Genomic DNA, 15,272 nt, shown 5'->3' on the forward strand with positions numbered 1-15,272 from the left:
GGTTTTCTGGTTAGAAAAGGATGCAGTGTTACTGTGAAAAGTCAGGTGACTTGGTTTCTAGTCCAGATTATGTGTCCAACCAGTTTGGTGACCATAAGCAAACTGTATAATCTCCCTGGGTCTCAAGTTTTTCAGAGGTTTCAAAATACCAGCTTTTCCCAAAGAGACATTTGTTATACACTAGTGTGCTGAAATATGTTAACTGGTGCTCCACGAAAAAATAGGAACTGAGTCTGGATAGCAATGAATTAAATTGCTCAGTCGTGTCTGACTCTTTGCAACTCCATGGACTGTAGCCCAACAGGCTCCTCTGTCCACAGGATTTTTCTAGCAAGAATACTGGAAGTGAAGTGAAGTGAAGTCACTCAGTCTTGTCTGACTCTTTGAGACGCCATGGACTGTAGCCTACCAGGCTCCTCTGTCCATGGAATTTTCCAGGCAAGAGTACTGGAGTGGGTCACCATTTCCTTCTCCAGGGGATCTTCCCAATCCAGCAATCAAACCTGGGTCTCCTGCCCTACAGGCAGACGCTTTACCGTCTTAGCCACCAGGGGGAGTGGGTTGCTATTTCCTCCTCCAGGGGTTATGTTCTTGATCCAGGGATCGAATCCATGTTTCCTGAGTCTCCTGCCCTGGAGGCAGATTCTTTATCCCTGAGCCACCAGGGAAGCCCAAACTAAGATAAGCAGAAGATAAACAGTTTCTCAGTGGTGGGATTTATAAAAGTCATTAATGCAGCTCTCTGAGGGAAAGGATAGTTCAGCATTACCTGAAGTTGTTTTTGGGAGTACACCAAAGGCCAAGTTCAAGTAATGACTAGCTGCAAAGTATGACTTATCCTTTCTCCCTCTGCGTCCTGTCCTTACACATGTTTACAGCTGGAACACACCGGCACTGAAGTATGCTAAAGGATATTTATGGGGTTTTCTATGAGAGAACAAGCTTTACCAACGTTTGGAGAGAGAAAATTTTAGCCAAGGGTAAATAAGGTAAATCATCAGAAGAAAGTACATACGCTACCAAGCTCAAGATTTCCTGGAGATGGGAAGAGCTACCCACTCTAGTATTCTGGCCTAGAGAATTCCATAGTCCATGGGGTCACAAAGAGTCAGACATGACTGAGTGACTCTCACTTTCACTTTCTAGGTCTAAACCAGGCAGTTAATTGTGCACACTTGGCATCTAGCAAATATATGTTGAAAATATACTATTAGAGAGAGAGCAAGCACATTTGTGAAAGAGCATAAAAGTGAAAGTTCTAGTATTTTAAAACTATATTTCTTGGGACTTCCCTCGTAGTCCAGTGGCTAAGACTCCACATTTTCAATGCAGGGGTGTCATTAGTCACTCAGTTGTGTCTGACACTTATGACCCCATGGACTGTTGCCAGGCTCCTCTGTCCATGGAATTTTCCAGGCAAGAATACTGGAGTGGGCTGCCATTTCCTACTCCAGGGCATTTTCTGGACCCAGGGTTTGAACCCAGGTCTCCCACCTGGCAGGCAGATTCTTTACTGTGTGCCCCCTGTGAAGCCCTCAATGCAGGGGGCCTGGGTTCAATCCCTGGTAAGGAAACTAGATCCTGCATGCTACAACTAAAGATGCTGGAATTAAGACCCTTTGCAGCCAAATAAATAAATAATTTTTAAAAACACTGTATTTCTTGAAATAGCCTAAAAGTATAGTGAAAAATCTCTTATCCAAACTTTTATGAAACTCTACACACATGATTCCTATGGTCATACACAATGAAAAATGGCCTTGTACTGAAACGGAGTAAGCAAAAGAGCATGAGCTTGGTACACAGTCATAAAGACCTAAGTGAGAATCTCAGCTGTTCCTATTTCTATGTGTGACTTCTCAATGAGCTTCAGTTTTCTCACATGTGAAGAGAAATCTCTAAGCTTGTAACTTGTTTTAATGGTCAATAAGTAAACACAGGTAAAGCAGCTGGCAGAGTACTTGACACACAGAAGATGTTTAACAGTTATTTCTCTCTTCCATTATTGAGAGTCTTCAGCATGCACAAAGACTAGAGTTTGTCAGGTATAGTATCTTGCACATATGTGATAGGCACTCAATAAGTGTTTGAACATGAATAAACTCTGATTTCCAAACAGTGAAATCTTACACATTTCTCAAGACCTACCTCAAATATCACCTCTTCTATAGTGTTGTCTGATTTCAAAAGCTGTGAAAGATTTTTACTTTGACCCTAAACTCATAAGTATTTTGTTTTTATTTCTCTCATGTTATTTAGCACCCTTTTCCTTGATCTGCTGTTAATTGTAGACATGTTGCATCTTCCCTACAACATGTAATCTCTTCTTGCAGGCAGAAAATGTCTTTCTAGCCTTTGTTTCTCTTTCAGTGCTAAGCATAATTCTTATTCAAAAATCATTTGTTGATGCTGGAGAGGGTGTAGAGAAAAGGGAACCCTCCTACACTGTTGGTGGAAATTGGTGTATTCACTATGGAGAACACTATGGAGGTTTCTTTAAAAACTAAAAGTAGAGCTACCATATGATCCAGCAATCCTACCCCTGGGCATATATCCAGAAAAGATTAAAAACTTTAGTTTGAAAAGATACATAGACCTCAGTGTGTTTACACTGAGGTGTAAACAGCAGCACTGTTTACAATAGCCAAGACATGGAAGCAACCTAAATGTCCATCAACAGATCAATGGATAAAGAAGATGCGCTACCTAAACACAATGGAATATTACTCAGCCATAAAAAAGAACGAAATATTGCCATATGTGGCAACATGCATGGACCAAGAGATTATCATACTAAGTGAAGTAAGTCAGACTAAGAAAGACCAATATTATGGTTACCAAAAAGGAAAGAAGGGGAAAAGGGATAAAATAGGAGTATGGGATTAACACACTGCTGCTGCTAAGTCACTTCAGTCGTGTCCGACTCTGTGCGACCCTGTAGACGGCAGCCCATCAGGCTCCCCCGTCCCTGGGATTCCCCAGGCAAGAACACTGGAGTGTGTACCATTTCCTTCTCCAATGCATGAAAGTGAAAAGTGAAAGTGAAGTCGCTCAGTCGTGTCTGACTCTTGGCGACCCCATGGACTGCAGCCTACCAGGCTCCTCCGTCCATGGGATTTTCCAGGCAAGAGTACTGGAGTGGGTTGCCACTGCCTTCTCCGATTAACACACTACTATATAAAAAATAAACAAAAATAATTTATTATATATCATAGGGAACTATATTCAAAACCTTGTAATTATCTATAATGGAACAGAATTTGAAAAATAAATATGTGTGTGTGTATATATATATCTGAATCATTTCTCTGCACAGCTGAAATTAACACTATGTTGTAAAGTCAACTATATATCAATTTTTAAAAATCTGCTGAATAAGTTATGAGGCAGCATCCTCTGACAAAAAATGAAGACTAATGGAGTTTTCCTCAGCCCAAGTTAGGGCCCTCCAGGCTTTTCCATCACTTGCTTTCTCTTTTTATAAACCAATTTGGCCATTAATTTCATGTCTAGCATAAAGTTCTAAAAGTCCTTTTCTGCGAGCCATCCAAGGAAGTCATTTGATACCACTTCCTTTTTTTTTCCCATTGCACTTCAGGTAAATCACTAGAATACCTTTTACAAATATTATGTAGTTTTATTTTTATAAGACTATGAATTCCTGGAGGGGAGGACCCATTTCCCTGTTCCTAAAGATTTCAGACACATACTAAGTAGTCAAAAAATATCTGCAAAATGAGTGAATGAAAAATTCTCTGTGTTATCACAGACATGACATGGACTCAAGGTGGGGAAAAAAAAAAAAACAGCCAAGCTAAATGGATTTCTCATAATTAGGGGCCCAGTACAAGATGTTGCAGGAGTTACTCTGTTTCTCTGGGTGGGTACAGTAAAGCCTGGGAAAAGGGGAGAAAATACACTCTTTGTGGGGTGAGACAACATTTAGGAAGGATGGGAGTATCTGTCAGGCAGGAAAGGGGAGAGGAATTGAGAAGAACAGAAAACCATGAATCTAGTACAAGGTCAAGTTTTCTAAGAGTTCAACAACATAACAGATCAGGAATGATTCTTCTTAAAAAAAGGTTAGTTTTCCATACTAAAATGAGTCTGGGAAAAGTGGAAAGAATTAAGTTATAAGAAATGTTAACATCCTTAGTAGCAAATGCAATGGAAACAGACGTAGCATTTTAATAACTTTTCTAAAATTTATGCCCTACCTCACGTTCTTCTTCTTGTTCTTTTCGAATCTGTTCCAAACGAAATTGTTCTGCCATCTCTCTCTCATGAGCTTCCCTCTGTTGATAAAAGAGAATGTAATTCAACACTCAATAAACACTGGTCTACTTAAAAAAAGAAAAAACTCCATTCTCAGCATGGCCTAGAGGTACTAGGCCTGTAGAGGCCTGTAGTAATGAAAATGTTTATCTCTGGAACAAAGATGGAAATTAAAACAACAAAGCATAGGTCTCTGATCATGTTTAGGTTCCTATTAAACTTGTTTAGGTGCTCTGGGTAGTGCAGCATTCAAGATCCTTTAGAGCTTTCTCTGGTCATCCTTTCTGGTCCTTTCTGCTACCTCAGTTCAGTTCAGTTCAATCAGTCATGTCCAACTCTTTGTTACCCCACGGACTGCAGCATGCCAGGCTTCCCTGTCCATCACCAAGTCCTGGACCTTGCTCAAACTCATGTCCATCAAATCGGTGATGACATCCAATCATCTCATCCTCTTCCATCCCCATCTCCTCCTCCCTTCAATCTTTCCCAGCATCAGAGTCTTTTCTAACGAGTCAATTCTTTGCATCAGGTGGCCAAATTATTGGAGCTTCAGCATCAGTCTTTCCAAAGAACACCCAGGACTGATCTCCTTTGAATGGACCGGTTGGATCTCCTTGCAATCCAAGGGACTCTCAAGAGTCTTCAACAACACAGTTCAAAAGCATCAGTTCTTCTGCGCTCAATTTTCTTTATAGTCCAACTCTCACGTCCAGACATGACTACTGGAAAAGCCATAGCTTTGACTAGATGGACCTTTGTTGGCAGAGTAATGTCTCTGTTTTTTAATATGCTGTCTAGGTTTGTCACAGCTTTTCTTCCAAGGAGCACGTGTCTTTTAATTTCATGGCTACAGTCACCAACCTCTCTTGTACCCAAATATCAAACCAGCCACTGTCATGAACCCCGGCTTTCTGCCCTTCCTGCTAGCATATATTACTTCTTCTCTTATCTCTCTTTCTCTATCTGGTTGGAATAAACAGCCTCTTCTATGAAACCCTTCCAAGTACATTTCCACTTCTTGGCTGTCCATAAAAAAGCTTTCCACTAGAAATTCTGTTCATTGAACTCTTACAGAACTCAGGGCTTCCCTTATGACATTTACGATCCTTGCCCAAGTGTTCCAGCTATCTGTGCTCTTGACTTAATCTACTCTCCACCACAATGACCCTTCTTTTGAGGGTAAGAAACTGTGGCTTATTCATTTTCCTCTTGTGGAAGTGTGTGCTCAAAAGCACTAAATAAGCCAGTGGTTCTCAACCCTGACTGCACATTAAAATCACCTGAAGAGTTTTTAAAACATTGCTAAATTTTACCATAGGCTGATTAAAGAACAAATGAAGTAAATACTAGGCCCATTTGTATCTTCATTTCTCATGATTCTTGAAAAAGCTCTATCTTGTCAAAATGAACCATGCTTTAAGAACCAGAGGCAGAATTATATTCTTTCTGTTAACTGAATCCAGCTTTCTCCAAGGCAAAACCACCTCTCATGGATCAAGATGACTAAAGGACTGGCACTTAAATAATCAAAGACTATTTAGGATTGATGTCTTTATCCCAGAAGTCCCTTGACCAAACCTACCTTTGCTCTGTCAGCCTCAAGTGAAAGGCGATAGGCCTCATCTTGTTCTCTCTTCACATTTTCTCTGGCTTCTCGTTCATCCTTATTAAGAAAGGAAAATATTCAGTGCATTTTACCACATTACTGTTTTTTAAAGAAAAAAAAATGATAATTCTCTTGTCTTATCCCTGCATAAATTTATTATAATTAACAAGGCACTTATAAAGTGTACAGCACAAACAAGTAATAAGGTGCACAGCACAGTATACAGTGAAAATAAAAAGTTTGAAGCCGAGTGCCACCACTTACAAATTGTGCGACCTTGGGTAAGTTATTTAAGTTCTCTAGGTCTTAGTTACTTCAACTATAAAAAAGAAACAACATTTGTCTCATAGGGTTGTTGTGAGAATTCAATATATATATATATAAACTATTAATATTTAGAAAAGTACTTCGCATTTAGTTCTTCAGTGATTAGTTCCTTTCTCTTTTTCTCCTGATTTTTCTAAGATAAACCTGGAGACTGTCAGAACTGGGCCTAAGGGATGGGAGACAGAAAAAGACTAGGAAGTAATCCCTTGGTCAGCACAGAAAGAGGCTGAAATATCACTGCTAAAGCTTGGTTGTGCTGTGCTGTGCTTAGTCACTCAGTTGTGTATGACTCTTTGTGATCCCCTGAACTGCAGCCTACCAGGCTCCTCTGTCCATGGAATTCTCCAGGCAAGAATACTGGAGTGGGTTGCCATGCCCTCCTCCAGGGATCTTCCAGGTGGATTCTTTACCATCTGAGCCATCAGAGAAAGTATTTCCCCACAACATTCACACTCATGAAGTGTATATAATGTAGAAGTTATTTGAGTTGAAGATCTTTTGGAATATTTTTAATGTCAGAAGTGATTATGCCATCTGCCTACATTTAAACTGTGATGTTATATGAAATTAATTCAACTACCAGAATTTATTTGTTAAATTCTGGAGTATAGCCAGTATATCAATGTGCTGTGCTGTGCTTATTCGCTCAGTCGTGTCCAACTCTTTGCGACCTCATGGACTGCAGTCCACCAGGCTCCCCTGTCCTTGGGGATTCTCCAGGCAAGAATACTGGAGTGGGTTGCCATGCCCTCCTCCAGGGGATATTCCCAACCTAGGTATTGAACCCAGGTCTCCTGCATTGCAGATAGATTTTTCACCGACTGAGCCAGCAGGGACATATTTATCAATACATGTACTTAAATTTAATAAATACCCACATTGGTTGACATTAGAGTACAGTTTCCTTTTATCGTTATTTTGCAGGATAGGTTGAATCATATAAAATCATCAATATTTGCTGGCTTTTGACCCATAAAAATGGACATTTCATACAGTTTAACTGAATTCTTTCTTTTTGTCTCCTCGATTCAATATATGTTTACTCAGGCTGAGTATATGCTCAGCATTGTCTTAGGTGCACCCTCTGATATTTACTCAAGGTTGGCCTTCTCCCTGAAGTCTCATACTCCTTTTGGTTTCAATGATCCCATTAATTCTACAATCTCTGGTATGAATAGTAACATTTCATTGATTCCCAGTCTTTCAAATAAAAAATTATAAAGAATTAGATAATTAGATAAATAAGTATGCCAGGGAAATTTAATGTTACAATAAAATATCACGAACAATGTTTAACCTGAAAGATCACTTAGATTGCAAAGTAATCAGGGTAATTTACAAGCCATATAATATTACACATGAATAAAACTAGGTTGTAAAAACTTCTACTTGGAGACTTAGTACTTAGCTATTAGTATTTCCATTTTAAAGAAATAGAAGCATATTCCTTTAAAGATATCTTCATTGATTCCAACGGGTATTTCCCACTTTGGTCCACATACTACAGTTTTACTATGACCAGGTACAACCAGACTGATAGGACATATTTTATATATTTCTGTTTATATTTACATTTGCCTAATTCATTACTCTATAAGCACCTCCCTCCCCCAATATACAAGCTTGTACAGAGTGGATACTTAATAGATTCTCTTTTGGCCATGGCTGATCTATATTTGATGTATAATATCTTATTTTTTCACCGAGAGAGATAATGAGAAGATTAGTAGACCTGTGTGCAAGTTCCAGCCATGCTATTAGCAAGCTGTGTATTCTTGGGTAAACAGTGTCTCCCTTTTCAGTCATTTATTAAGTTGAAGAATCGAATTTTTAAGGATTCTGTGCCTTTCTAAACAAGTCTATCTTTCCAAATTTAGATATCCCTAATATTATCAACAACCTATGGGAGTTCTCTTTTAATATTTCAAATAGGGAAATATTTAAGATGCTTAAAGTTTTAACTGTAACACACTTTTTGATCTCATTTGCAAATTAGTTTAGATTTCTCTTGTAACATCCTGTACTTTCCCTTTAAAAACATTTATCACAATTGTATTGTCAGATGATTGTTTATTTAATGTGAGAGTTCCCCATGACAACTGTAAGCACCATAAAGGCAGAGACCTTGTCCATATTACATACCTTTATATTACAAGTGTTTTGCACAATGCCCAACTTTTGGGAGGCATTTAACAAGCATCTGCTGAATAAATGAACTGCCTTTCCAGGTATAAAACATTTATTGTCTACTGTAAAAATTAGGGAGGAAAATGATACAGCTCATTCACAAAGCAGCTCCATCTGAGTCAATGAAATTGACTAGCTGGGCAGAAATGACCTGTTACGACACTATGTACACACCACAAAGGGATCTTCTAAAAGCTCTCTGAGCACAAATACAGTCTATAATAGAAGTATTCTAGGTGAACAGCTCTGTTTTAAAACAGACTGTTGCAGATATGAAAGGTCATTAAATACAGGGATCCGTGGCATAAAACGCGGCACCTGTTGTGATAAGACTTCCTAAGCCAGCTAACTTTCTTCCTTCCCTCTCCCCTCTTCTCCCTTCTATTTCTCTGCCCTTCTTTCTTTCTTGAAAATATTTATTAAGTATCAATTTTACTTTAGGCATCACACTAGCAGTGTGAAGCAGGAATACAGAATACAGAAGCAGGACACAGTTTAATAGAGGAAGACGTAGATAATTATACATGGACCACCTTCATCATTATTTTAGGCATCTACTGATTTACTGTGACAAATTCAGTGTTCAAGTTTTGCATTATTTTCCTTTTGTTTCTTAAATAACGTCACTCTTACCACCTGGAAAACATCTTGTTCCATTGGCTCTATCCCTCAAAATCCCAACAGCTTTTCATATGTTTTTAGAAATATAAGAGACAAGTAAACAGATAAAGAAACTGAAATCACATAAGGGTAAATAATTTACACATGGCCATTAAGTTAGTGGTAGAACTCAGATTTGAATCCAGATCAGCAATATTTTCCTCTCCTCTCCCCTGGTAATTCAATGCTCCTTTCCTTACTCACAATGTCCCTGAGTATCAGACAGGGAGACAGAAGGACCAGCTCAAGCATGTGGCTCAGGGTCAATTTTCCTAAATTCCATCATGGTCATAGACTCTTGCATGTTTGGTAGTTGCTTGTGATTGACTATCATCCATTTTTTTTCCCCTGTCTTGTAGATTTTATACTTGCCTCTCCAACTGTCCTACTCACAGTCATTTCCAATCTGGGGATATAGAGAATGTTGCTTAGCCTTTCCCCCCATTATCCTATGTTGCTGTTGTTGTTCAGTTGCTAAGCTGTGTCTGACTCTTTGCGATCCCATGGACTATAGCCTGCTAGGCTCCTCTCTCCTTGGGGTTTTTTCAGGCAAGAATACTGGAGTGGGTTGCCATTTCCTTCTCCAGGGAATCTTCCCGGATCACAGACTGAACCCACATCTTTTGCACTGGCAAGGAGACTCTTTACCACTGAACCACCTGGGAAGCCCATATTACGATCAAACTTTTAGGACAATTCCAGGTACTGTGGTTAACAGTTCATGTATAAATTTGTTTACATAAACTGTGCCTCTTGGAACTTCTGTGTCCTACAAATACTGTCCTTGCAGAGGTTCCCCTTGCTAAATCTCAGGGGATGCATCAGACAAAGTGATTAGAAATACACTGTTGCTTAGGTGGAGGTAGAACAGCTGGATGATCTGGTTTAGGAACAGGTTTCAGGTGCTGCCTGATCTATGGCTTGGGCTACTTAGTATAAAAATACTTCCTGTTATAGGAAAATGAGAAGCTGCATTGCTCAGAACTAAGTAATAACCTCTACTGGAGCCTTTCACCTGTAGCATACTTGTCACTGCTCACTCATCTGTGTATCTGTCTCACTACTCCCTACTTGAGCTGTAAACTCCCTAAGGGAAAAGATTCTATATATCCTATAGCATCTAGGCTACTATCTTATACATAGCAAGCATTCGATACATAATTGGTAGATGAATGAGTAGAATTATCAGTGCTTACCAGTTTTACATCTGAAGTTCTTGAACTTCTAAGTATTCTTTAGACTAGTGATTTTTTTTACATAAGCATATTTTTTCTGAGTAGTATAATTACTTGCAAAGAAGTGCTAGAATTCAAATTCAAACCCAGTCTTTTCCTTCTGAAAGCCTATGCCTTTTTACCACTGTGGCTCTCTGGGTTGCTCAGTAGAGTTTTATATCTCTGAAACAGTGACCACTGAATTAGGTGTCTCTACAACTCATCAAAAATAATGTCCATTAGACGGTAAAGTGTCTGCTTACAATGTGGGAGACCTGGGTTCGATCTCTGGGTCGGGAAGATCCCCTGGAGAAGCGAATGGCATAGACCAAGAAGCTTGGTGGTCTACAGTCCATGGGGTCGCAAAGAGTTGGACACGACTGAGCGACTTCACTTCACTTCACTTCAAAAACAGTGAACACATTTTATGAGCTATCAAATGGTTCTTAAATGAGGAAATGAACCAGACATGGAATTTAAGTGCAACTTGTTACTCCTCCTTGTTTAAAGTTAGTAATCATCAGTTAATTCTCAAGAACTAATGTAAAATTTCACATTATCAAACTGAAGAAGCTATAGTGATTAGGCTGGTTTCAAATAATAACCAACTGTATACACAAATACACACATACATATATACATATGGTATTTATCTGTTCTTCTGAATGCCCAGGTTAAAATGTACCTTAATAAGTAGGCCTTTGAAACTAAGGAAATGATCCTGGTCTGTCCCTGAGGAGATATGGACCAAGATAATGTGAAATTCTCTCAATATAAATACTTAGAAATAGTAGATAAAATATAGCAAAAATGTTAAAAAGTATTACTTAGCACGTGAGAAAGAAAGGACAAAGGAGAATTCCTAAGTACCAGAAACAACGAGGAAATTAAATATCAGCATTGTAAACAGTGAGGTAATACGGAACCTGACAGGTAGATTATCCATCTTGGTAACCTAGAGGCCCAGTTGGAACCGGAAGATTTTATTTTGCACCCAAGCAAGGTAGCAAGTTGGAAAAGTTATCTATGGGATAACTTTTGGTAATCTAACAAAAGTACAATCAGAGGGTGAAAACAGGTGCAGGGAATAGGAAAAGAAAAATTATTTTAAGAAATAATGGCCAAATTTTTTTTGAATTTGATAACTATAAAGACAGATCCAAGAATATAAATGAACATGAGAAAATAAAAATGAAGAAAGCTACACCAAGGCACATAAAAACCAAACTGCATAAAATTAATATTAAAACAAGAATTCTTAAAATCTATCAGAGAAAATACATAATATATAGGGGAAAAAATAAAGATGAGATCAGACTTTTCATCTAAAACAGTGCAAATGAGAAGACACTCAAGAAACATCTTTAAAGCACTGAAAGAAAACAACAAAAAAACTTGTTAACTTAGAATTCTATACCCAGTAAAAATATCTTAAAAACTGAAGGTGAAATGAAGACTTTTTCAAATATATACAGAAGCTGAATTAACTACTATCTTATGTACTACAATAAAACTTAAAGGAAGTCCTTTAAGGAGAAGGAAAATGAGTCCAGTCAGAAATCTGGATCTACCCAAAGGAATGAGGAGAACTGAAAATGGGCATTTCATGCATAACTTAATAGATGTTTTCTCTTTACTGTTTAAATCTCTATAAGGAACAACTGAGTGTATCTCAACAGCATTTGTTACAGAAATAAAAAATCCATTCTAAATTCACATGGAAACTCAGAGACTCTAAATAGTAAAAAAAAAAAAAAAAGAAGAAGAAAGAAAGAAAGAAAGAAAAGAAAAAGGAGAACAATTTTAACAACTCACATTTTGAAAACTTACTACAAAGTTAAAGTAACCAAAACCTTCTGGTCTAAACCAATGCAATAGAACAGAGAGCCCAGGAATAAACTCTCATATAGGGATGCCAAGACCATTCAATGGAGACAGGTGAGTTTTTTCAACAAATGGATCGGGGAAGCTGGATTTCCATATGGGAAAGAATGAGATTGAATTATCACTTTACACCACATATAAAAACAGCAACTAAAAATGAATAAAAGATCTAAAATTAAGGAGTCAAAACTATAAAACTCTTAGAAAATAAAGGTAAAAATCTTAATTACTTTGGATTAGACAATGATTCCTTTAGTATGACACAAAGCTCAGGCACTAAAAAGTAAAAATAGATACATCAGTTGAGTTCAGTTTAGTAGCTCGGTTGTATCCGACTCTTAGCAACCCCATGAATCGCAGCATGCCAGGCATCCCTGTCCATCACCAACTCCCGGAGTTGACCCAAACTCATGGCCATCGAGTCAGTGATGCCATCCAGCCATCTCATCCTCTGTTGTCTCCTTCTCCTCCTGCCTCCAATCCCTCCCAGCATCAGTCTTTTCCAATGAGTCAACCCTTCGCATGAGGTGGCCAAAGAATTGGAGTTTCAGCTTCAGCATCAGTCCTTCCAAAGAACACCCAGGGCTGATCTCCTTCAGAATGGACTGGTTGGATCTCCCTCCAGTCCAAGGGACTCTCAAGAGTCTTCTTCAACACCACAGTTCAAAAGTATCAATTCTTCGGCACTCAGCCTTCTTCACAGTCCAACTGTCACATCCATATATGACCAATGGAAAAAACATAGCCTTGACTAGATGGACCTTAGTCGGCAAAGTGATGTCTCCGCTTTTGAATATGCTATCTAGGTTGGTCACAACTTTCCTTCCAAGGAGTAAGCATCTTTTAATTTCATGGCTGCAATCACCATATGCAATGATTCTGGAGCCCCAAAAAATAAAGTCTGACACCGTTTCCCCATCTATTTTCCATGAAGTGATGGGACCAGATGCCATGATCTTCGTTTTCTGAATGATGAGCTTTAAGCCAACTTTTTCACTCTCCTCTTTCACTTTCATCAAGAGGCTTTTTAGCTCCTCTTCACTTTCTGCCATAAGGGTGGTGTCATCTGCATATCTAAGGTTATTGATATTTCTCCCGGCAATCTTGATTCCAGCTTGTGCTTCTTCCAGTCCAGCGTTTCTCATGAGGTACTCTGCATAGAAGTTAAATAAGCAGGTGACAATATACAGCCTTGACGTACTCCTTTTCCTATTTGGAACCAGTCTGTTGTTCCATGTCCAGTTCTAACTGTTGCTTCCTGATTTGCACATAGGTTTCTCAAGAGGCCAGTCAGGTGGTCTGGTATTCCCATCTCTTTCAGAATTTTCCACAGTTGATTGTGATCCACACAGTCAAAGGCTTTGGCATCGTCAATAAAGGAGAAATAGATGTTTTCTGGAACTCTCTTGTTTTTTCCATGATCCAGTGTATGTTGGCAATTTGCTCTCTGGTTCCTCTGCCTTTTCTAAAACCAGTTGAACATCTGGAAGTTCACAGTTTACGTACTGCTGAAGCCTGGCTTGGAGAATTTTGAGCATTACTTTACTAGCATGTGAGATGAGTGTAATTGTGTGGTAGTTTGAGCAGTCTTTGGCATTGCCTTTCTTTGGGATTGGAATGAAAACTGACCGTTTCCAGTCCTGAGGCCACTGTTGAGTTTTCCAAATGTGCTGGCATATTGAGTGCAGCACTTTTCACAGCATCATCTTTCCGGATTTGAAAGAGCTCAACTGGAATTCCATCACCTCCACTAGCTTTGTTCGTAGTGATGCTTTCTAAGGCCCAGTTGACTTCACATTCCAGATATCTGGCTCTAGGTGAGTGATGATACCATCGTGATTATCTTGGTCTTGAAGATCTTTTTTGTACAGTTCTTCTGTGTATTCTTGCCACTGCTTCTTAATATCTTCTGCTTCTGTTAGGTCCATACCATTTCTGTCCTTTATAGATATGTCAGATTTCATCAAAATTAAAAACTTTTGTACGTCAAAGGACATTATAAAGAGAGTGAAAGACAATCCACAGGAAGGAAGAAAATATTTGCAAATCATATACTTAGTAAGATTTTAACATACAGAACTCCTATAACTCAACAACAAAAAAAGCAAACAATCCAATCAAAAAATATGCAAAGGATTTGAATATACGTTTCTCTAAAGAAGATATATAAATGGTCAATAAATACATATTCATAGTAGCATTATTCACAATAGCCACAAGGTGGAAAGAACCCAAATACTCATCAGTGGACAAATGAATAAACAAAATGTGGTATATATACAATGGAATATTATTCAGCCATAGAAAGGAACAAAGTTCTAATACATACTATAATACAAATAAGCTTTAAAGGACATTATACTAAGAAGCCAGACACAAAAAGATAAATAGGGTGTTATTATTTATTAGACTGACTAGAATCTCCAGTTTGGTGGTGGTGAGTAGAAGTGATAGAAACAGGCATCCATGCCTCTTTCCTAATCTTAACAGGAAAATATTAAGTCTTTCACCAGTAAGCAAAACATTAGCTGACAGGTTTTCTAATAGATGCCCTTTCTCATGTTCTAATCTATTCCTATTTACTAAACATTTCTATCGGGAATGGATTAACTTTTGTCTAATGCTTCTTCTGCATCCATTGAGATGATTCAGTGTTGAACACAATGACTGATTTTCAAATCGAAGGCAAGAAAAAGAAATAAAATACATCAAGAATGCAAAGGAAGAAGAAAAACTCTTACAGATAAAATGATTAGGGATCTGGAAAATACTGTGGATTCTACCAAAAAACTATTAAAACTAATAAGTGATTCTGGTCACAATGCAGGACATAAAATTGACATACAATTAGCAACTATACCTCTATACACTAACCACAAATAATCAGAACTTACAATTTTTAAAATGCCACTTATAATAGCACTTGTTGTTAAGTCACTTCAGTCGTGTCCGACTCTGTGTGACCCCATAGAGGGCAGCCCACCAGGCTCCGCCGTCCCTGGGATTCTCCAGGCAAGAACACTGGAGTGGGTTGCCATTTCCTTCTCCATATAATAGCATCAGTTCAGTTCAGTTCAGTTCAGTTCAGTCGCTCAGTTGTGTCCGACTCTTTGCGACCC

At 38.4% G+C, this 15,272-nt stretch overlaps 1 protein-coding gene across 7 annotated transcripts in view; it reads right to left on the reverse strand.

The window, feature by feature from the left end:
- The window catches only part of FAF1 (Fas associated factor 1), a 497,312-nt gene that overhangs the window by 57,329 nt on the left and 424,711 nt on the right, over nt 1-15,272 (reverse strand). For all 7 annotated transcript variants that reach the window (XM_042247840.2, XM_060408829.1, XM_060408824.1 and 4 more), the window contains 2 exons: nt 5,858-5,938; nt 4,218-4,295 (listed from right to left, as the gene is read on the reverse strand). In XM_042247840.2, coding sequence (XP_042103774.1) covers nt 4,218-4,295; nt 5,858-5,938 — 159 coding nt within the window. The remainder of the gene's footprint in view (nt 1-4,217; nt 4,296-5,857; nt 5,939-15,272) is intronic.

Source organism: Ovis aries, chromosome 1, assembly GCF_016772045.2.
Source record: "Ovis aries strain OAR_USU_Benz2616 breed Rambouillet chromosome 1, ARS-UI_Ramb_v3.0, whole genome shotgun sequence".
NCBI lineage: Eukaryota > Metazoa > Chordata > Mammalia > Artiodactyla > Bovidae > Ovis > Ovis aries.